Below are 19,436 nucleotides of genomic sequence, written 5' to 3'. Positions count from 1 at the left end.
CTGGCAGTAGTAAATCAAGGACACTCAGTGATGGGCATTGAACTTCCCCCAATACTCTATGCTTCTTTCAAAGGAATGTAACAATCAGGAGTCAGCCATACTTGTGCATGTCCCACCATTCAATAAGATTATGGTTGATCTTGCACTTCATCCAATTCACTGAATTCAGTGACAATCCAAGTCACTGAAGCCAATTCTCTTGGTATTTGCGTGTAAAGAGGCTCGACAGACAATTTCTAGAGTACAGTAACAGCGAGCTGGATTGTGGGTCTGCTGTGTATTAGTCAGGCATGAAAAGATAGCAAGTTTACTTCCCTTTGGTTCACTTCTGATAGGTTCATAGTTATTACCTGGATAGCCTCAGTCTCCACAGCCTTCTTCAGCAGTTGGATATCTTCAACTGAAACTCCCTCAGCTGTGGGAGTTTCTGTCTCCATGGAGAGCACAGAGCTGGCAGCTGGGGGCTCAACATACGTATTAAACTGAAAGAGATTAAAACCAAAATGAAATTAGATGTAACAAAACCATTGGCATTATTTATGTAGAAAAATTAAACCATCCTTTCTGCAGTCAGAGCTCCATGCATAATGGTCCTATATCATATTCTACATTTGAGTCTAAGGCCCATAAGCAAATAAAAGTGAGAATTACCAATCCTGTAGTTGGCTGAGAATCAATGCCAAACAGAATTCCAATGGTACCAACCAGGCATGGCTGTGCAAGAAGTCAGCAGATAATTGAGGGACTACTGCTGCTATGCCTTTTCAATAGAAGTGAACCATGTTATTAACATAACTCTTTTTAAAGCATCACCTGCCACTTTAAGTACAAATTTCAGTTTTGTTTTCAGGTGCAGTTTATTTAACAAAATTACAGGACATCCGGCCTAATGAATCCACACCAGCTCTTTGCAAGAGCAATCCAGCTAGTCCCACTTGTTCCTTTCTTCATAGACCTGGAACTATTTGGAAGATTGTGACCAGGGCCTCTGCAAGTTCCTCCTTTATATTCCTGAAAATCCTCAGATACAAGTTGGTGTAAGTTGGTGTAAGCCTGTTTACTTTTCAATGTGATCACATATAGCACCTACTCCATTAATTCCACATTTCTGAAACCATGTCACTGCAGATTTTAAAGTAGCAACTAATCTAACATCAATTGGCACTCGCAAAACGGTATTTCTAATTTCTTTGCACATAAGGCATTTCCAAACTTTCTGTTGGCTCTGAGCAGTGCATCTCTCACTACCTTTCAAAATCTGGCAACATCCAACAATCACCACTGTGATCATAATATGCTGCTTCAAAGCAGTATTAAGATACACTGGAGCTTCCAAAATGCCTCCTAATCCAATGGATTGGAAACACTAGGCAGCACTTCAGTAAAAATCTTACTGTACACAAGCACAATCATACTCTAAGACAAGTATACGAATTTTGATTGAGGCAAGTAATGCACTGTTACATACATATTGAGGTGCTACAGAACATTAGAAATGCACAAATAGACAATGTATAATGTAGACATTGGTTCTCTTTGTGCACTGTAGTTGTTGCTGACCCTCTAGCAGCTATTTGCTTGTTGGATTCCACAGCTACTAACAGAATATTTGACTTTCAATTAAAAGTTTTAAAAGCTGGAACATCAGCTTTCGGGCGGCACAACGGCAGATTTGCTGCCTTACAGCACCAGAGACCCGGGTTTGAGCCTGACTATGGGCGCTGTCTGTACTCAGTTTGTACATTCTTCCTGTGGCCGTGTGGGTTTTCTCCAAGTGCTCCAGTTTCCTTGCTCATTCCAAAGAGTTGTCGGTTAATTGCTTCTGTAAATCGTCCCTTGTATGCAGGATAGAACTATTGTACGGATGATCGCTGGTTGGCACCGACTCGCTGTTTCCACGCTGTATCTTTAAGTGGAACTAATCAAGTTCTTCTAATGCTTTGCCGATCCGCTCGTGGCTCAGAAAGGTGACTGAAGCTGGAGCAACATAAGGAAATTAATCTTTGTGCTGAGATTGATCTGCATCACTCACTACGTGTAGATGAGAAGAGCGGATCGACGTGGACTCGGTGGGTCGAAGGGCCTGTTTTCATGCTGATCTAATTCATCTTTCGATCAGTTAGTTCCTGCCTCAAACTTCCAATTTTGTATGTCGTCCCAACACAGAGATAACACCAGTGAATTAATCTGCTGCTTCAATGATCCAAATTATTCACTATCTGAACAACTTGGGAGGGAAGAATGGCAACTTTTTACCTGAGGATTATGTTGGGCCAAATGTTCAATCTTTTGCCAGATCTCTTCGCGCTCTTTAAGTTTGAATTTCTCCCTGGAATGGAAAAAGGAACAATATAATTGGGTTCAGTAACCCCATAGACCCAGGTAGATGAGCCTATGTTGCTTAAAGAAAATAGTTTGATTTCAAACTAATATTGTTCAATACTTTGCACCAAGCACTGCCCAGATTTCTAGGCTCTGCAGTGTAACACCCTCCACTAACAGTGCTTGATCCTGTGTTCTATTGTTTTATGTTTTATAAAATTGATAACTGCAAAACTGGAAGTGTTACCCTGTTTTGATTGATATGAGAAAATATGACCCATATGAAAAAATTATTAGGAGCAATCAACTCCATGCTCCTGTGTGTTTGACTGCTTCAGTTTGAGAAGACTCAGCCTTCTGAAAGGTTGATGCAAAAACGTGTAAAATAAACTTCAAGTACATCAGCAGCAATAACCCAGGAACAACTAATGCAACACAAATTGCAGGAACAGCACCTCATATTTCACTTGGGCAGCTTATAAGCCAGCGGAATGAATATTGACTTCTCTAACTTCAAGTAACCCTTGCTTTCCCTCTCTCTCCATCCCTCACCCATCCTAAGTCTGAAGAAGGGTCTCGACCCGAAACATCACCCATTCCTTCTCTCCTGAGATGCTGCCTGACCCGCTGAGTTACTCCAGCATTTTGTGTCTACCTTTGATTTGAACTAGCATCTGCAGTTATTTTCCTACACATCCTAATTCTTCGACCAGTCTGACTGTCCTCCTGATTACATTTTATCTTTGTACACTTCTTTGTCACCTTCCACTAGCTAATAATGATCTATTCCACATTTTCAATCAGCTCCGTCCCTTTTGATGTCTTGTTTTCACACCTTACCTTTCCATATCTCCATGTTTGCAAGGTGAGAACCCATTGTTAGCTGTTCAACAATGATAAAGGAAACAGGCCATTGTTAGCTGTTCAACTGCTAGCATTGGCCCGTTTCCTGTATAATTGTTACTTTTTTGTACATCTTTAATTAATTTGCTCTATATCTCTCTACATCACCGTCTATATCTCTTGTTTCCCTTTCCCCTGACTCTAGTCTGAGGAAGGGTCTCAACCCAAAATGTCACCCATTCCTTATCTCCAGAGTTGCTGCTTGTCCCGCTGAGTTACTCCAGCATTTTGTGTCTATCTTTGGTTTAAACCAGGATCTGCAGTTCCTTCCTACACTATTTTAATGTGGGGTGGCTGCTATACACCAACTATGACATGGTCTTCATAGGTTTCATAGGTTCAGTTTCACAGTGGTCCAAAATGACACGGTAATAGGAAACCAGGTTCCACACATGAACTCAACATACACCTCTCACAGTCTAACTACAGGCAACAGGAAGACTCACCACTATCCTGTCCATCCACACACAGACATGCACAATCTTGTCCACATGCTCTACCTCACCCCACACATCTCGTATTTTCTTCTTCCCATAACCCCCTTCCTCTCTTCGACCTTGCAACCCCTTACTCTCGAAGCCTCTCCTTCTCTCACCCACCTCAACATTTTAGTGGAAGCTCCTGTTGCCCATCAAAAGTTGTTTGATGAAGGCATACATACCACACCATGAGCAATTGCGGAAAACCAGCACCACTTTTGCCAGAGATGAGGGGGAAAATTTACCCCATGGGACAGCCCCACTCAACCACTCTCTTGCTAAACCGTTTCCCCAAGATAACGACTGATAGGCAAACTCGTGCCCTGCATAATGACCCATCATTTATTTATTTGCCTCTGTGCTCCACAATGTGAGATTTGTAATAGGAAAAAAAATCGCTTGTGGTTGAAGTGCACATTGTCAGATTTTAATAAAGGCCATTTTTATACATTTTGGTTTCACCATGTAGAAATTACAGCAGTGTTTATACATAGTCCCCCCATTTCAGGGCACCATATGTTTGGGACCCAGCAATGTAATGGAAATGAAAGTAGTCATGTTTAGTATTTTGTTGCATATCCTTTGCATGCAATGACTGCTTGAAGTCTGCGATTCATGGACATCACCAGTTGCTGGGTGTCTTCTCTGGTGATGCTCTGCCAGGCCTGTATTGCAGCCATCTTTAGCTTATGCTTATGTTGGGGGCTAGTCCCCTTCAGTTTTCTCTTCAGCACATAAAAAGCATGCTCAACTGGGTTCAGATCGGGCGATTGGCTTGGCTACTCAAGAATTTACCATTTTTTAGCTTTGAAAAACTCCTTTGTTGCTTTAGCAGTGTGTTTGGGATCATTGTCTTGCTGTAGAATGAACCGCCGGCCAATGAGTTTGGAAGAATTTGTTTGAACTTGAGCAGATAGGATGTGAATATGATTCAGAATTCATTATGCTACTACCATCAGCAGTTGTACCATCAATGAAGATAAGTGAGCCGGTACCTACAGCAGCCATACATGCCCAGGCCATAACACCCCCACCACCGTGTTTCACAGATGAGGTGGTATGCTTTGGATCTTGGTCAGTTCCTTGTCTCCTCCATACTTTGCTCTTGCCATCACTCTGATACAAGTTAATCTTCGTCTCATCTGTCCACAAGACCTTTTTCCAGAACTGTGGTTGCTCTTTTAAGTACTTCTTGGCAAACTGTAACCTGGCCATCCTATTTTTGCAGCTAACCAATGGTTTACATTTTGCAGTGTTGCCTCTGTATTTCTGGTCATGAAGTCTTCTGCGGACAGTGGTCATTGACAAATCCACACCTGACTCCTGAAGAGTGCTTCTGATCTGTCGGATGGGTGTTTGGGGATTTTTCTTTATTTTTGAGAGAATTCTTCTATCATCAGCTATGGAAGTCTTCCTTGGCCTGCCAGTCCCTTTGCGATTAGTAAGCTCACCAATCCTCTCTTTCTTTTAAATGATGTTCCAAAGAGTTGATTTTGGTACGCCTAAGGTTTGGCTGATGTCTCTAACAGTTTTACATAGAAACATAGAAAATAGGTGCAGGAGTAGGCCATTCGGCCCTTCGAGCCTGCACCGCCATTCAATATGATCATGGCTGATCATTCAGCTCAGTAGCCTGTACCTGCCTTCTCTCCATACCCCCTGATCCCTTTAGCAAAAAGGGCCACATCTAACTCCCTCTTAAATATAGCCAATGAACTGGCCTCAACTACCTTCTGTGGCAGAGAATTTCACAGACTCACCACTCTCTGTGTGAAGAAATGTTTTCTCATCTCGGTCCTAAAAGACTTCCCCCTTATCCTTAAGCTGTGACCCCTGGTTCTGGACTCCCCCAACATCGGGAACAATCTTCCCGCATCTAGCCTCTCCAACCCCTTAAGAATTTTATATGTTTCTATAAGATCCCCCCTTAGTCTTCTAAATTCCAGCGAGTACAAGCCCAGTCTATCTAGTCTTTCCTCATATGTAAGTCCCGCCATCCCAGGGATCAATCTGGTGAACCTTCTCTGTACTCCCTCTAAGGCAAAAACGTCTTTCCTCAGGTTAGGAGACCAAAACTGCACACAGTACTCCAGGTGCGGTCTCACCAAGGCCCTGTACAACTGCAGCAGAACCTCCCTGCTCCTAAACTCAAATCCTCTTGCTATGAATGCCAACATACCATTCGCTTTCTTCACTGCCTGCTGCACCTGCATGCTTGCTTTCAATGACTGGTGCACCATGACACCCAGGTCACGTTGCATCTCCCCTTCTCCCAATCGGTCACCATTCAGGTAATACTCTGCTTTCCTGTTCTTGCCGCCAAAGTGGATAACCTCACATTTATCCACATTATATTGCATCTGCCATGCATTTGCCCACTCGCCTAATCTATCCAAGTCACTCTGCAGCCTCCTAGCATCCTCCTCGCAGCTAACACTGCCACCCAGCTTCGTGTCATCCGCAAACTTAGAGATGTTGCATTCAATTCCCTCGTCCAAATCATTAATATACACTGTAAATAACTGGGGTCCCAGCACTGAGCCTTGCGGTACCCCACTAGTCACTGCCTGCCATTCCAAAAAGGAACCGTTTATTCTTGTTTCTCAGTCTCATAATGGCTTCTTTGACTTTCATTGCCACAAATCTGATCCTCATGTTGATAAAGAGTGATAAAAGCTTCCAAAAGTGATGGAAAGACTGGAGGAAAGACTGGGTGCTGAGAGCTCTCTTATACCTGCATTAAGGAGGCAATTAAACACACCTGAGCAATTACAAACGCCTGTGAAGCCATGTGTCCCAAACATTATGGTGCCCTGAAATGGGGGGACTATGTATAAACACAGCTGTAATTTCTACATGGTAAAACCCAAATGTATAAAAACGGCCTTTAATAAAATCTGACAATGTGCACTTTAACCACATGTGAATTTTTCTATTATAAATCTCAAATTGTGGAGCACAGAGGCAAATAAATAAATGGGTCTTTGTCCCAAACATTATGGAGGGCACTGTACTTCCAGCAACCATACAGCTCTTTCTTTAAATGTCAGTGGGCTTTCAATATCTTACACTTCCCCCCACCTCCAACTTACTTAGTAACCCTCATACCAACCATCTACGCCAGAGAGAAGGGGAGGCCAGGGTAAATCAGCCATGATCATATTGTGTGCAGCATAGGCCTGAGGGGTTATACGGCTATTCATGCTGCTATTTTCTTGTACCCATAGAAAAATAGCCCTTTTAAATTCAAAGACATGCCCTTACTTCTGTTTTTCTGCTTTGTATTGCTGAGTGCAATCATCAAACAGCTTCTGATTCATTTCCATGAACAGCTTCAGTGCATTGTAAATCAATCCATGAATTGTCCTGAATAGGAATAAGATATTTTAATATTAGGACAGCTTGCTGCATGTTTTGTGCAATTCATTTCTATTTGTGACATTAATCCCCATTTTACCAATAGTTCATCCACTAATAACATTTATTATGGGGAGGCATTCACTTAACTCTTAAATCCTGCTCTTTCGAGTGAAGTATAAATCCACAGATATTGTAAATCGGACATTAGAACAGAAAATGCCGAGCAGTTTAGGCAACCTCTGAAGAGAGAGGTACAGATCTAATCTTTCAGTTTCATCACCATTCAAAGTGATTTTGGAGGAGGGGATGGGAAACAAAGGAAACAAATAAGTTGCAAATTGTAGAAAAGTAGAGGAAATGGGGAAGAACTTGGGGAACATCACAAATAGGACGGAAACCAAAACCTGAATAAAAATATGATTGAATAGTCAATTATGATCTTAAGAAAGGGAAATCATGTTTGATTCATGAAGTGCATCTGAGAGTAGATAAAAGGGGAAAAACACTGGCAGTGGAAGTGTAATTAAATCTTCATAAGATCCTGCAAAGGAGATCAGTGAAGGTTAGATCCATGAGTTATTAGTGTTGGCCAACAGATAGAAAGCAAAGAGTAGGAACAAATGAGTACTCACGTTGACAGCCTGAAACTTGTGAAGCACCACTGGGATGGGTGCTTGGGCCCCAGCTACTCTCAATCAATATCAACAATTTGGCAGAAAGGACTAATGTAACGTTTCCAGGTTTGTTAAGGACACAAAACCAAATGGAAAAGCAAGTTGTAATAAGGATACAAAGTGGCTTCAAGGGTATTTTCAGAAGGCTTTTACTAAGACTCCACAAATAAAGTTTGTGAACAATTTCAAAGCACATGTAGTTTAGTTTAGTTTAGAGATAGAGCGGAAACAGGCCCTTTCGGCCCACCAGGTCTGCGCCGACCAGGAGTAGGCCATTCAGCCCTTCAAGCCAGCACAGCCATTCAATGTGATCTTTGCTGGTCATTCACAATCAGTACCCGGCTCCTGCCTTCTCCCCATACCCCCTGACTCCGTTATCATTAAGAGCTCCATCTAGCTCTCTCTTGAAAGCATCCAGAGAATTGGCCTCCACTGCCTTCTGAGGCAGAGAATTCCACAGATTTACAACTCTCTGACTGAAAAGGTTTTCCTCATCTCCGTTCTAAATGGCCTACCCCTTATTCTTAAACTGTGGCCCCTGGTTCTGGACTCCCCCAACATTGGGAACATGTTTCCTGCCTCTAACTTGTCCAACCCCTTAATAATCTTATATGATTCAATAAGATCCCCTCTCTGGGAAAACCCACGCAGGTCACGGGGAGAACGTACAAACTCCTTACAGACAGCACCCCTAGTCGGGATTGAACCCGGGTCTCTGACGCTGCATTCGCTGTCAGGCAGCAACTCTACCGCTGCGCCACCGTACCACCCGGAATGTTATTAGATTAATACTGAGTAAGCAACAACATTGAAGATGGATTCCTGAGGGATAAATGGAAGGTTCTCTACTTCGGTCACAAAATAAGAAATGCTGGGTATTATTTTTAAATAGTGAGTGATTAGAGAACATTGATTCTAAAGGTCTTGGGTGTCCTTATACAGAATCCACTAAATGCCAATTATGTGGATACAAAGGCAATTAGGAAGGCAAAAGCTGTGTTGGCCGTTGTTGCAAAGGATTTGAGTACATGATTAACAATGTCTTCTTTCAACTAAAGAGGACCTTGGTAAGAAGTTTGTTAATTGAGGTTTATCTGACAGAGAGTGGTGAAATAAGAGAAAAAAAGAGAATGACAACAAGAAAGAAAAAAGTTAGAACTAACAGATAGAGTAGTTGTGAGAACGATGAAACAAAAAGCAACATGGAAATGCTACCACATCAGCAAGAGAGCAAACAGAATTGGCGTTATTGATGGATAATCATACATCGGAACCACTGGTTCTGACAAAGTGCAAAATCTGGTTATCTGAAATTACCAAATGCAGAACAGGTCAAAGACACCAAGCAGACTTACTTGTTCCAGTGACTTTTGGAGTTCTTGTAAAGTGCAGGGAACATTATAGGGAGGATTCTGGCAGCATTATCACTGATCAAACTCATGACGTATTCATTGTTCCAATAATACAGAGCTCGCTCTGCCACCTGAAACAGGATAACCAAATTCAGTACAATTAAAACAAATATTACCAAATATATTTTATTCTTGGCTTTGCTCAATGTGGAGAGGTGGGGTGGGGGAGGGTTACTCTGACTTCTAAATGTAAATTTAGGCATTAGGGATGGATAGAGAAATAGGCAGGCTGTCGAATGCCAATAAAGCACATCAAGATTCCACACAAAGCATTAAGTCACACCTTCTTGGAATCATACAAAATTTCAATCACAAGAGAACATTCGTGCTTTTATGCTCATGCTGATCAGTCAGCTGAATTAAAGGTAGACACAAAATGCTGGAGCAACTCAGCAGGACAGGCAGCATCTCTGGAGAGAAGGAATGGGTGACATTTCGGGTCGAGACCCTTCTTCAGGCTGAGAGTCTGCTGAGTTACTCCAGCATTTTGTGTCTACCTTTGATTAAAACCAGCATCTGCAGTTTTTTCTTACACATTTAGTCAGCTGAGTTATCCAGATTAATCACAGAGTCTCAGAGTCAGTGTGGAAACAGGCCCTTTGGCCCGACTTGCCCACACCGACCAACATGGCCCATTTACACTAGCGCCACCTGCCTGCATTTGGCCCATATCCCTCCAAACCTGTCCTATTCATCTACTTGTCTAATTGTTTTGTAAATGTTGCAATTGTCTTTGCCTCAACTATCTCCTCTGGCAGCTAGTTCCATACACCCATCACCCTTTGTGCGAAAAGGTTACCCCTCAGGTGCTTATTAAATCTTTCCCCCTTCACCTTAAACCTACGTCCTCTGATTCTCGATTCCCCTACTCTGGGCAAGAGACTCTGCGTCTACCCTATCTATTCCTCTCATAATTTTATACACCTCTATAACAACTTCCAGGTATTAGGTCCTGAAGAAGTTACCAAGAGGGCAGGGCTGTTGGCATTGCCTATGTGGACTTTAGCAAGGCAAAGGACCCGCATGGTAGGCTAGTTTGTGTTAGATTGCAAGGAATCCAAAGTAAGCTAGCCCAATAGCTTCAAGAGGCTTGGAGAAAAGAGTCAAAGGGTGGTTATGGAGGGTCAATAGACAATAGCTGCAGGAGTACGCCATTCAGCCCTTCGAGCCAGCGCTGCCATTCGCCGTGATCATCCACAATCTACCCTATTCCTGCATTCTCCCCATATCCCTCGACTCCCCTATCATTAAGAGCTCTATCTAACTCTTTCTTGAAAGCATGTTTACATGTTTGGCTGTTTACATGTTTGGAAGCCAGGGACCAGTGGAGTACCGCAGAGGACATAGGCTTGAAGTAAGATGCGAGTATTTTAAAGAGGACCCCAAGGGCAACGTTGTAACTGACGGTCATCCGTAGCGGATACCAATGTGACTTTTAAAAGACATTTCAACAGGTATATAGATAGGAAGGTTTTAATAAGCACGACATCCGGAGGCTGCAACGGATTGTTCGCACAGCTGAGAAGGTTGTTGGCTGCAACCTTCCCCCCATTGACGAACTGTACACTGCAAGGGCCAGGAAGCGAGCGGGCAAAATCATCTCTGACCCCTCTCACCCTGGCCACAAACTCTTCGAAGCACTTCCCTCTGGAAGGCGACTCCGGACGGTCAAAGCAGCCACAGCCAGACATAAAAACAGCTTTTTTTCACGAGTAGTAGTTCTACTCAATAACCAAAGTCGGTAGTCTCTTTTTTGCTCTGGTTTATTTTCACCCACATGTTTAGACCGTAATGTTGTATCCTTATTGTTTTGATGTGGTTATGCTTTATTCTTAATTGTTAACTGTATGTTTGTGTTGTCATTTGTGAGTGGAGCACGAAGGCACATTCCTTGTATATGCACATACTTGGCCAATAAACTTATTCATTCATTCATTCATTCATTATTGTCACATGTACTTTGTACAGTGAGATTCTTTGTTTGCATACAGCAGAAGTTTGTAAGAGTAGCCATGTAAGGGTGCCGATAAAGTTACGACTTCAATAAAGTCAATAGAGGAATATGGGACATACGAGGGCAAATGGCCCAATATGTCAATTTGGTTGGCATGGATAAGGTGGGGTGATGGGCCTGTTTTCTATCACTGCAATGATCTTCAAGTTCACATCCATGTACAGGGATGCAGATTTCTACATCCATCATTCCTTCAGGTGGCAAAATCCAGACATTTACACATTCTGGATAGGAAAAAAACATTGCTTCAATTCTTCCCCCACCCGCCTCTGCCCTTCCTAGCTGTTTTAAATCTATGCTCTCAGGTTCGTAAGTTCCCTAACTGAAACAAATCCTTCACATTTACCATCTGGGAACCAGCTTTAAGGACCTCAATTAAATCTCCCCTCATCCTATGCTCCAAAGAAACCAATTCATCTTATCCAACCAATTCTCATAGGTACAAGTGTCAAGGCCTAGAAGTCCTTGTAAATCTTATCTGCACCCGTCTGCCAGAAACATCTTTCCTGTAGTGTGAGAAGACCGTAAATTGGAGTCAAACTGTGGTCTAGTGTTGTGTACTGTTCAGGGATAGCTTCCTTGTTCTCGTATTCTGTGCCTTAGTTAAAAGAGCATCTGGTGTGATTTTTTTTAACCAACGTGTTTACTTGTACCTTTATCTGAGGATTATTGGATATGCTCAGTGTTCTTTCTCACCAATCAATAATATCACCATTTATTGAATATTCCCTTCCTCAACACCCCCACCCCAATGCATTATCTTGCACTTCTCTAGATTAAATCATCTCTTTTCCATCGAACTGACCAATCAATATCTTCCTGCAGTCTAAATCTTTCCTCTTCACTGCCAACCACATTGCAAAATTTCACTAAGCCCCCTCCCACATTAATGTCTAAATCATTGATCTACATTACAAAAAAAATGGAGAGGATAGTGAACCCTATGAACTCCCAGTGGTTACAGCTTTCCAGTCACAAAGAAACTATCAACAATGTCCCTTTCTTCCTGCTACTGAACCAGTTTTGGATCCAATTTACCATTCTTTCTGTTTTTTTTTAAACCAGCCTGCAAGGGATGATGTTTTCAGAAGCCTTACCAAAATGCACATAGGCAACAAGCACCCATGTTAACTCTCCTCGTTGCCTTCTCAACAAATTAATTTGACTTGACTTTCCTGAATAAATCCAATCTGACTGTCCCTGATTAAGATCTCCCTTTCTTCGTGAAAGTTTATAATGTTCCTTAGAATGGATTCCCAATAATTTTTCCATCATCTGAAGTTGAACTAACTGGACTATAATTACTTGGGTTAATGGCTGCCCTAATTTTTTAACAATGGCACAACATTGGGAGTCATCCAATCTTCTGGGACCACACTCACAGCTAGACAGGATTGAAAATTTGTCACCCGCAATTTCCACCCTTCCTTCATTTAACAACCTGCACTAAAAGAATTACCTGTGGGTTTCACAGCAATAGAAATTCAATTTGACAGAGGTGGAAAGAAAGAAAGGCTAAGACAAGAAACAGTAGTTAAAAAAGAAGCGCCCCTACTCTTGAGAAGGACAGTGCAGGGTAATGCTGGATTTACCTGGAAGTGTGGGCTGGAAACACATTTTGCGAGCTGTCGGAACAGTGGCTCCATTACTTTCACAAACTCTGACGGCTCAATGACATCCAGAATTTCTTCCAGTTCATTCAGAAACATCACTTCCTTTGGACTGTGCGTTTTGGGCCAGAACTTGAGCAAACCTACGATCACCTGGGACAGAAACACAGCAGATACAAATAATCTCATGAGTTTTGAGTTAATATGTTTGGAAACTAATAAAAAAGTGCCCAGCAGGTAGTTCAGCACTGTGTACCTCAGGCCAGATAAATGTCTTAAAGCGAGATTCATAAAACCAAAGAGCCATTTATGGGCAGCCGATTGATCAAAACCACATCAACAGCCAGCAAAACTACCCCATAATGATTGCAATTAAATCAGGCATTTTCCAACAGAGACTATTCCAGGTTAGAAATCATTGCTCCGACTTATAGAGACACAAGAGACTGCAGATGCTTTGATCCAGGGCAAAAAAACAAGCTGCTGAAGAAATGCATCCGATCAAGCAGCATCAATGGAGGCAGAGGGATTCAGGTCGAGACCCTGCATCAGGACCAAGTGAAAAATAACTTTAAAAAACACCAGATTATGGCAACTTGAAAATTGCAATACCAATAGCTTGGTACTCACCGGCTCTGTAAGGCTGCTGTCTTTCTCAAGGAACTGCACCACACAATAGGCCAGCTGTAGAGAGAAAATGACTAAGTATGCCCATTTGATCCTTTACAAGTGAAATCTACTGTAATCAATGGCTAATGGCATAGCTCATCAGCTGAAGGAAATTTCTGCTCATTTCAGACTGGAAATCTGACAAACGAGAGCAGTGGATGGAGAACTAAAAGTGGGTGTTGTCAGGTTAGTGGGAACCTGCCCTGTTTTTAGATGTGTAAGAAAATAATTGCAGATGCTGGCACAAATCGAAGGTATTTATTCACAAAATGCTGGAGTAACTCAGCAGGTCAGGCAGCATCACAGGAGAGAAGGAATCGGCGACGTTTCGGGTCGAGACCCTTCTTCAGACTGATGTCAGGGGGGCGGGACAAGGGAAGGATATAGGTGGAGACAGGAAGACAGTGGGAGATCTGGGAAGAGGAAGGGGAAGAGAGGGACAGAGGAACTATCTAAAGTTGGAGAAGTCAATGTTCATATCACTGGGCTGCAAGCTGCCCAGGCGAAATATGAGGTGCTGTTCCTCCAATTTCCGGTGGGACTCACTGTGGAGGAGGCCCATGACAGAAAGGTCAGACTGGGAATGGGAGGGGAAGTTGAAGTGCTCAGCCACCGGGAGATCCAATTGGTCATCAAGGGACAATGTAGATGAGAAAGGGGAGAATACCAAGAACAAATCGTTGAAGAACATACATCTTTCAATTTGGAGGACAAGAACCATCGTAGTGAATCTCTGGAGAGGTCGCATGCTAGGTTATTTCTCGCTAGATCTCACTCAGAGACCGGAGGATCTGTGCTGCAGGGAACATCACTGATGATCAGGTAGAGAGAACATTACAATAAAAGTAGAGAATACTGGTAAGGCAGTAAGTACAGAAAGAAGCCACTTTAGCATTTCAAATAATGACCTGTCATTATTTGATGAATGGGCATTAAACTCAAATTTTCTATTAGTGAAGATCTTCTCCTTGCAAAGAGTTGCATTCTTACATCATGTGTTATAATGGTCCTCATAGCAGCAAGTGAACAGGTGAAATATTCCTTACCTGTGGGTGGTACACGCTGAGACTCTTCACCTTATGCAACGGCAATAAAACTCTGATCAGGAACATTTTATGCTCTTCCTTTAAAGGTAATGCAAACCCATTGATTATACTGGACAATAAAATGAGAGAGGAGAGAAATTAAACCCTTAATAATTCATATATAAATCCACATATCATAGGCTTCACAAATAACCAGCAATTGATTTTAAAATTTGCTATCAAAGTTCTGCATGGTAACTTTTAATCCCTTGTTCATGACTGCCAATAATTTATCCCCCTTTGTCCAATAGCTGTTCTCTGGAGACCAGCAAAGCGTCAGTAGAATATTCATAATTAATACAATCCGTCTTTGCTTTTGCACATTAGGAAGAAAGTGAGATAGGGTTTCTCATCAATTCCTTTTCCCATATCTACCATCTCAATCAGGTTCAAACTTGGGCTTTTTCAAATCTGCATAGCTCAGTATGACATAGATGACTAAACCTTTGCTCGGCAGTGAACCTAAAATAAAAATCTAGGAGCTGCATTTTCCAAGAGGATGAAAGGATAATTCCCCTGGAGATCATCCAACCCCAACCTCGGTATTTCCCATTAAATGGACGCAGTACAGACTCATACAGCAATGAAAACCGCATTCACAATGTCCAAAAGAAATACTAGTGACCTGCTGCCAATTCCAAAAAAAGTATTTAAGCACATAATCAAATCTGAAGTTTCAGTGCACCGCTGAAGCCATGATAAACCAAAAGGCAGTTATGGTTGCTGGAAGCCAATCAAGTCAACATCAGGACACTATATACTTCCCTATTTTGAATGATTCATACATTTTCCAGATCCCAAAGCATGATCCAAAAGGTGGTAATTAGTTCACGCGAACTACACACAGCGGATGGTGAATCTGTGGAATTCTTTGCCACAGAAGTCTGTGGAGGCCAAATCAATGGATATTTTTAAGGCAGAGATAGATAAATTATTGATTCATGGTGTCAGAGGTTACTGGGAGAAAGCAGGAGAATGGAGTTAGGAGGGAGAGATAGATCAGCCATGATTGAATGGCGGAGGAGACTTGGATGGCCTAATTCTGCTCCCATCACTTATGACCTTGTAAGCCAGACCACTTGCTTCACACCTCAAAATTACTTTGACATACCAAAGTGCAAAGTTGAATTTCAAACAAGAACAGAAGATACACAGCAAACCGTAGAGCCCTGGGGAATGTTGCAGAACAGAGGGATCTGAGAGTACTGGTGCATGGTTCATTGAAAGAGTCAAGTCAGGTGGATAGAGTGGTGAAGGAGTTATTTGGCAAGCTTGCCTTCATTGGGAAGGGTATTGGGTGCAAATGTAGTTATATCAAGATACAGTTGTACAAGTCGTTGATGAGAATATACTTGAATTTCACCTGCCATTGTCCTGTCTACCTTACCAGCTGATCATTCCTGTTGTCTATCTTCCTCCCGACAAACACCACCACAAATGTTCATGTCAGCTGAAAACTTTCTAATCATATCTCCTCCAAATATATTTAAGTTGTTAATGCATATAATAATCAACAAAGGTCCCAGCAACTACTGGTCACGGTCTCCAGTCACAACAGCAATCCTCCACCGTCACCCTCTGTCTTATTACCAAGCCAATTTTTCATCCAATTTGTCAACTTGACTTGGGTCCCATGAACCTTTCATATGCTCCTTGTCAAAAGGCCTTACCAAAGTCCTTGCAAACTACATCAACCACACTGCTCTGATCGACATAGTTATCTCTTCGATAAATTGAATTCAATTAGTCTGAAAGGATCCATGCTGCCTATTGCAGATCAATCTTGTCTTTCTGCATAGAGATTTATCCCGTCTCTTGGAATTCTTTCCCAATAATTTCCATACTTTTGACATTAAACAAACTGGTCTTCTTGAATAAATTACATTTGCTGTTTCCCAGGGATTTCATATCAAACCCATGGCCATCAAAAATGTGAGCATTTCACCAGTTACCATCGACCTCCTTCCTTGTTTCCCCATAACAGCCTGGAATACATATCAGGGCCATTTTAATCCATCTTTATGCCTACTGTCACCTCAAATTGTGAAACAACCCATATCCACCTGCACTTGCCAGGGTTTTCCACACCCCTGCCTGTCTTTTCCAGCTTTCTCTCATCTACTCTATCTGTCTGTAGAAGAATCCTGATCCAAAACGTCATCTGTCAATTTTCCTCCACTGATGCTGCCTGCCCACTGTGTTCCGACAGCACTCAGTTTTTTGCTCAGGGATTAGCTGTCGGTGGACTCAAGTCAAACCAGGAGCTCGGGAAGCGTTCTTAGAAAATAGTTGGGGAGAGACAAGGGGCTGCTTCTCATGGTCACTTCAAAGCAAATTATAAGAAGGCAATGAAAACAATTAACTTGAAAAACAAGGAACTGCAGATGTTGGTTTACAAAACCACCTAGACTCACACCCATTTCTCCCCTCCCCCACCCCTTCCACCTACATTCCTTCCTCTGGCTTCATAACTCTTTTATCCTTATCTCGTCTTTTGTCTTTTCATCTCTGGTCTTTGTCCAACCATCTGTCTACAAATCCCTTGCTCCCTTCACCTGTATCCACCTATCACTTGCCAGGCTTTGTCCTGTCCACCCTCCCTTCCAGCTTTCTTCCCCCTTCACCATCAAAATCAATCCCGACCCAAAACATTGCCTATCCATGTTTTCCAGAAATGCCGCCTGAATCACTCCAGCACTTTGTGTCTTTTCAAGTAAAGACTCCTTGGGCTCAGAAGACTGTTGTCAGCCAATTAAAGACAAATGGCCAAATACTTTAACGAAGGCAGCAAAAGGAATGAAACTGGCATAAAGTGCTAAGCATCCAATCCATTGCAGAGTAAATAAATTCTCCCAAACAATCTACTTGGATATCTACAGCAATCATTTCCCACCAAGTCTGTTAAGGGCAGGATCTGAACTTTTCCACATGTATACATAATGCATGCATCAGCCGATTAACACGCAACTTCAGTCATCAATTCCCCTTCTTAGGCCTCTTATGTGCATTAAAAGTCTGGCTTCTTTGCCACCTACTGCTTGGCAGGATAGCACAAACATTACACATTTACTTCACATTTTTATTTAATTGCATTATTCAGCAGGACCCAGGCAAAAATTAACTTGAACCAAGTCTAACTTGGCAGCCATTTCAGCCAAGCAGATTCAGGCATCTGGTTACTTATGGGTCCCGACAAATGCTGTTGCTGAACTGATTCATTACACATGTTTAGAAATTCCATGAAAATCACTTATTAATTTCGCTTCTCGGGATGGGGAATACATGCTACGCTTGAAGTGGCGCTCCAATTTTGAAAATCAATTAAAATAAATATCCATCAAGCTTTGGTCTTGTTGGTAATGAGTTCCAAACAAATGTCAAATAACTCAAGTGCACTAAACATACACACAGGGCGCTAATGTAAGAGTTCCATGGTCAAGTCACCTTTGGCATTGTCATCATTGACCCTTCCTTTGTCCCAAATGGGGTTGTCTTCTTAATATCTAATTGCTCAGTCAGTTCCTCAGACTATGTGTGCAGCAGATTTGGGCTGATGGATAATTAAAACTCATGCCTTGCAATTGACAGGAAATGAACAAAAAGAGCAGCCGCATGGCACCAATGATTTGGTTAGACCACATTGGAGTATTGCATACAGTTTCGGTTTCCCCATTACAGGAAGGATGAGGATGCATTGGAAAGGGTGCACAGGAAGTTTAACAGGGAGACCTGATAAAAGTATATAAAATTACAAGGGGCATAAATAGGGTAGACAGCCAGTATCTTTTTCCCAGGATGGAAAAATCAAATACTAGAAGGCATAGCTTTAAAGTGAGATTGCAAAGTTTAAAGGAGATGTGCAGGGCAAGATTTTTTACCCAGAGGGTGGTGAGTGCCTGGAATGCACTGCTGAGGGTGGTGGTTGAAGCAGATACTTTAATGGCATTTAAAAGGCTTTTGGATAGGCATATGGATAGGTTATGTGCAAGGGGATCAATGACGGTCTTGGCATCATGGTTCCAACAGATATTGTGGGCCGAAGGGCCTGTTCTAGTGCTGTACTGTTCTATGTTCTATGATGCAACCATCAAATCTGGGGGTTAACTGCGACCAGGAAGTCAACTAAACCAAACATTAAATTGATTCCTACATTTTTTTCTTATGTTCTTACTCGACTGTGAATCCTCAAATGGTTTTTACATCTATGAGAAACAAGTACAATAAAATATGCTTTATTTGTCTGGACGAATACAGCTTTAATAACACAACACTTGAGAAAATGTCACTGCACCATTCATGAAATGGCTACTCCACTAACCATAGCTCAAGGTTGTGAATGTTGTGAAATGGGAAGTATCCACCATCTAAGACATAACTGAAATGCTCAGGAGGTCAGGCAGCAGACCAGAGAGGAAAAAATACTTTGCTGGAACTGGAAGATTCAGAATGGAATAGGAAATATGGAAAATAATGATTGAAATGGTCAGCAGGTGAGGCAATATCCATGGAGATAAAAACCTGAGTTAGCATTGCAGGTTGGTGACCTTGCATAGTCTGGTGCAAATTGGAACGGATTGATTACTTAAAATAAGTTCATTCACTTTGAGGCCTAAATGCTGTAACATGCCCAGCTGAAAAATAAGATGTTCCTTGAGCTTACTTTGGGCTTCAGTGAAACAGTATAAGAAACCAAAGAGGGAGGTCAAATTGGGAGTGCAATAGAGAATTAAAGTAACAGGAACGTTGGAAGCTTTGGGTCATCCTTCAGGATGAAACTGAGGTGCAAAGCTGTCACACAATTTATGTTTGGGTTTTCTTCAATGTAGAGGATAACAGAACATAAAGCACCAAGTGCACATGGAGGTGTATGTGCACCCATGCTTCACCTAGGAACAGCTTTTGGGTGGT

The 19,436-nt window shown here is 42.1% G+C and overlaps 1 protein-coding gene across 1 annotated transcript in view; it reads right to left on the bottom strand.

The window, feature by feature from the left end:
* ppp2r5d (protein phosphatase 2, regulatory subunit B', delta) overlaps positions 1–19,436 on the bottom strand; it is a 76,981-nt gene that overhangs the window by 8,297 nt on the left and 49,248 nt on the right. The window contains exons 9-15 of the mRNA XM_078398852.1: positions 14,490–14,598; positions 13,405–13,458; positions 12,757–12,927; positions 9,094–9,221; positions 6,969–7,070; positions 2,257–2,329; positions 351–482 (exon numbers count right to left, since the gene is read on the bottom strand). Of these exons, the coding sequence (XP_078254978.1) occupies positions 351–482; positions 2,257–2,329; positions 6,969–7,070; positions 9,094–9,221; positions 12,757–12,927; positions 13,405–13,458; positions 14,490–14,598 (769 nt within the window). The remainder of the gene's footprint in view (positions 1–350; positions 483–2,256; positions 2,330–6,968; positions 7,071–9,093; positions 9,222–12,756; positions 12,928–13,404; positions 13,459–14,489; positions 14,599–19,436) is intronic.

This window comes from Rhinoraja longicauda, chromosome 5 (assembly GCF_053455715.1).
Source record: "Rhinoraja longicauda isolate Sanriku21f chromosome 5, sRhiLon1.1, whole genome shotgun sequence".
Taxonomy (NCBI): Eukaryota; Metazoa; Chordata; class Chondrichthyes; order Rajiformes; family Arhynchobatidae; genus Rhinoraja; species Rhinoraja longicauda.
The sequence above is the reverse complement of the archived record's forward strand: the minus strand, read 5'-3'. Positions and strand labels throughout refer to the sequence as shown.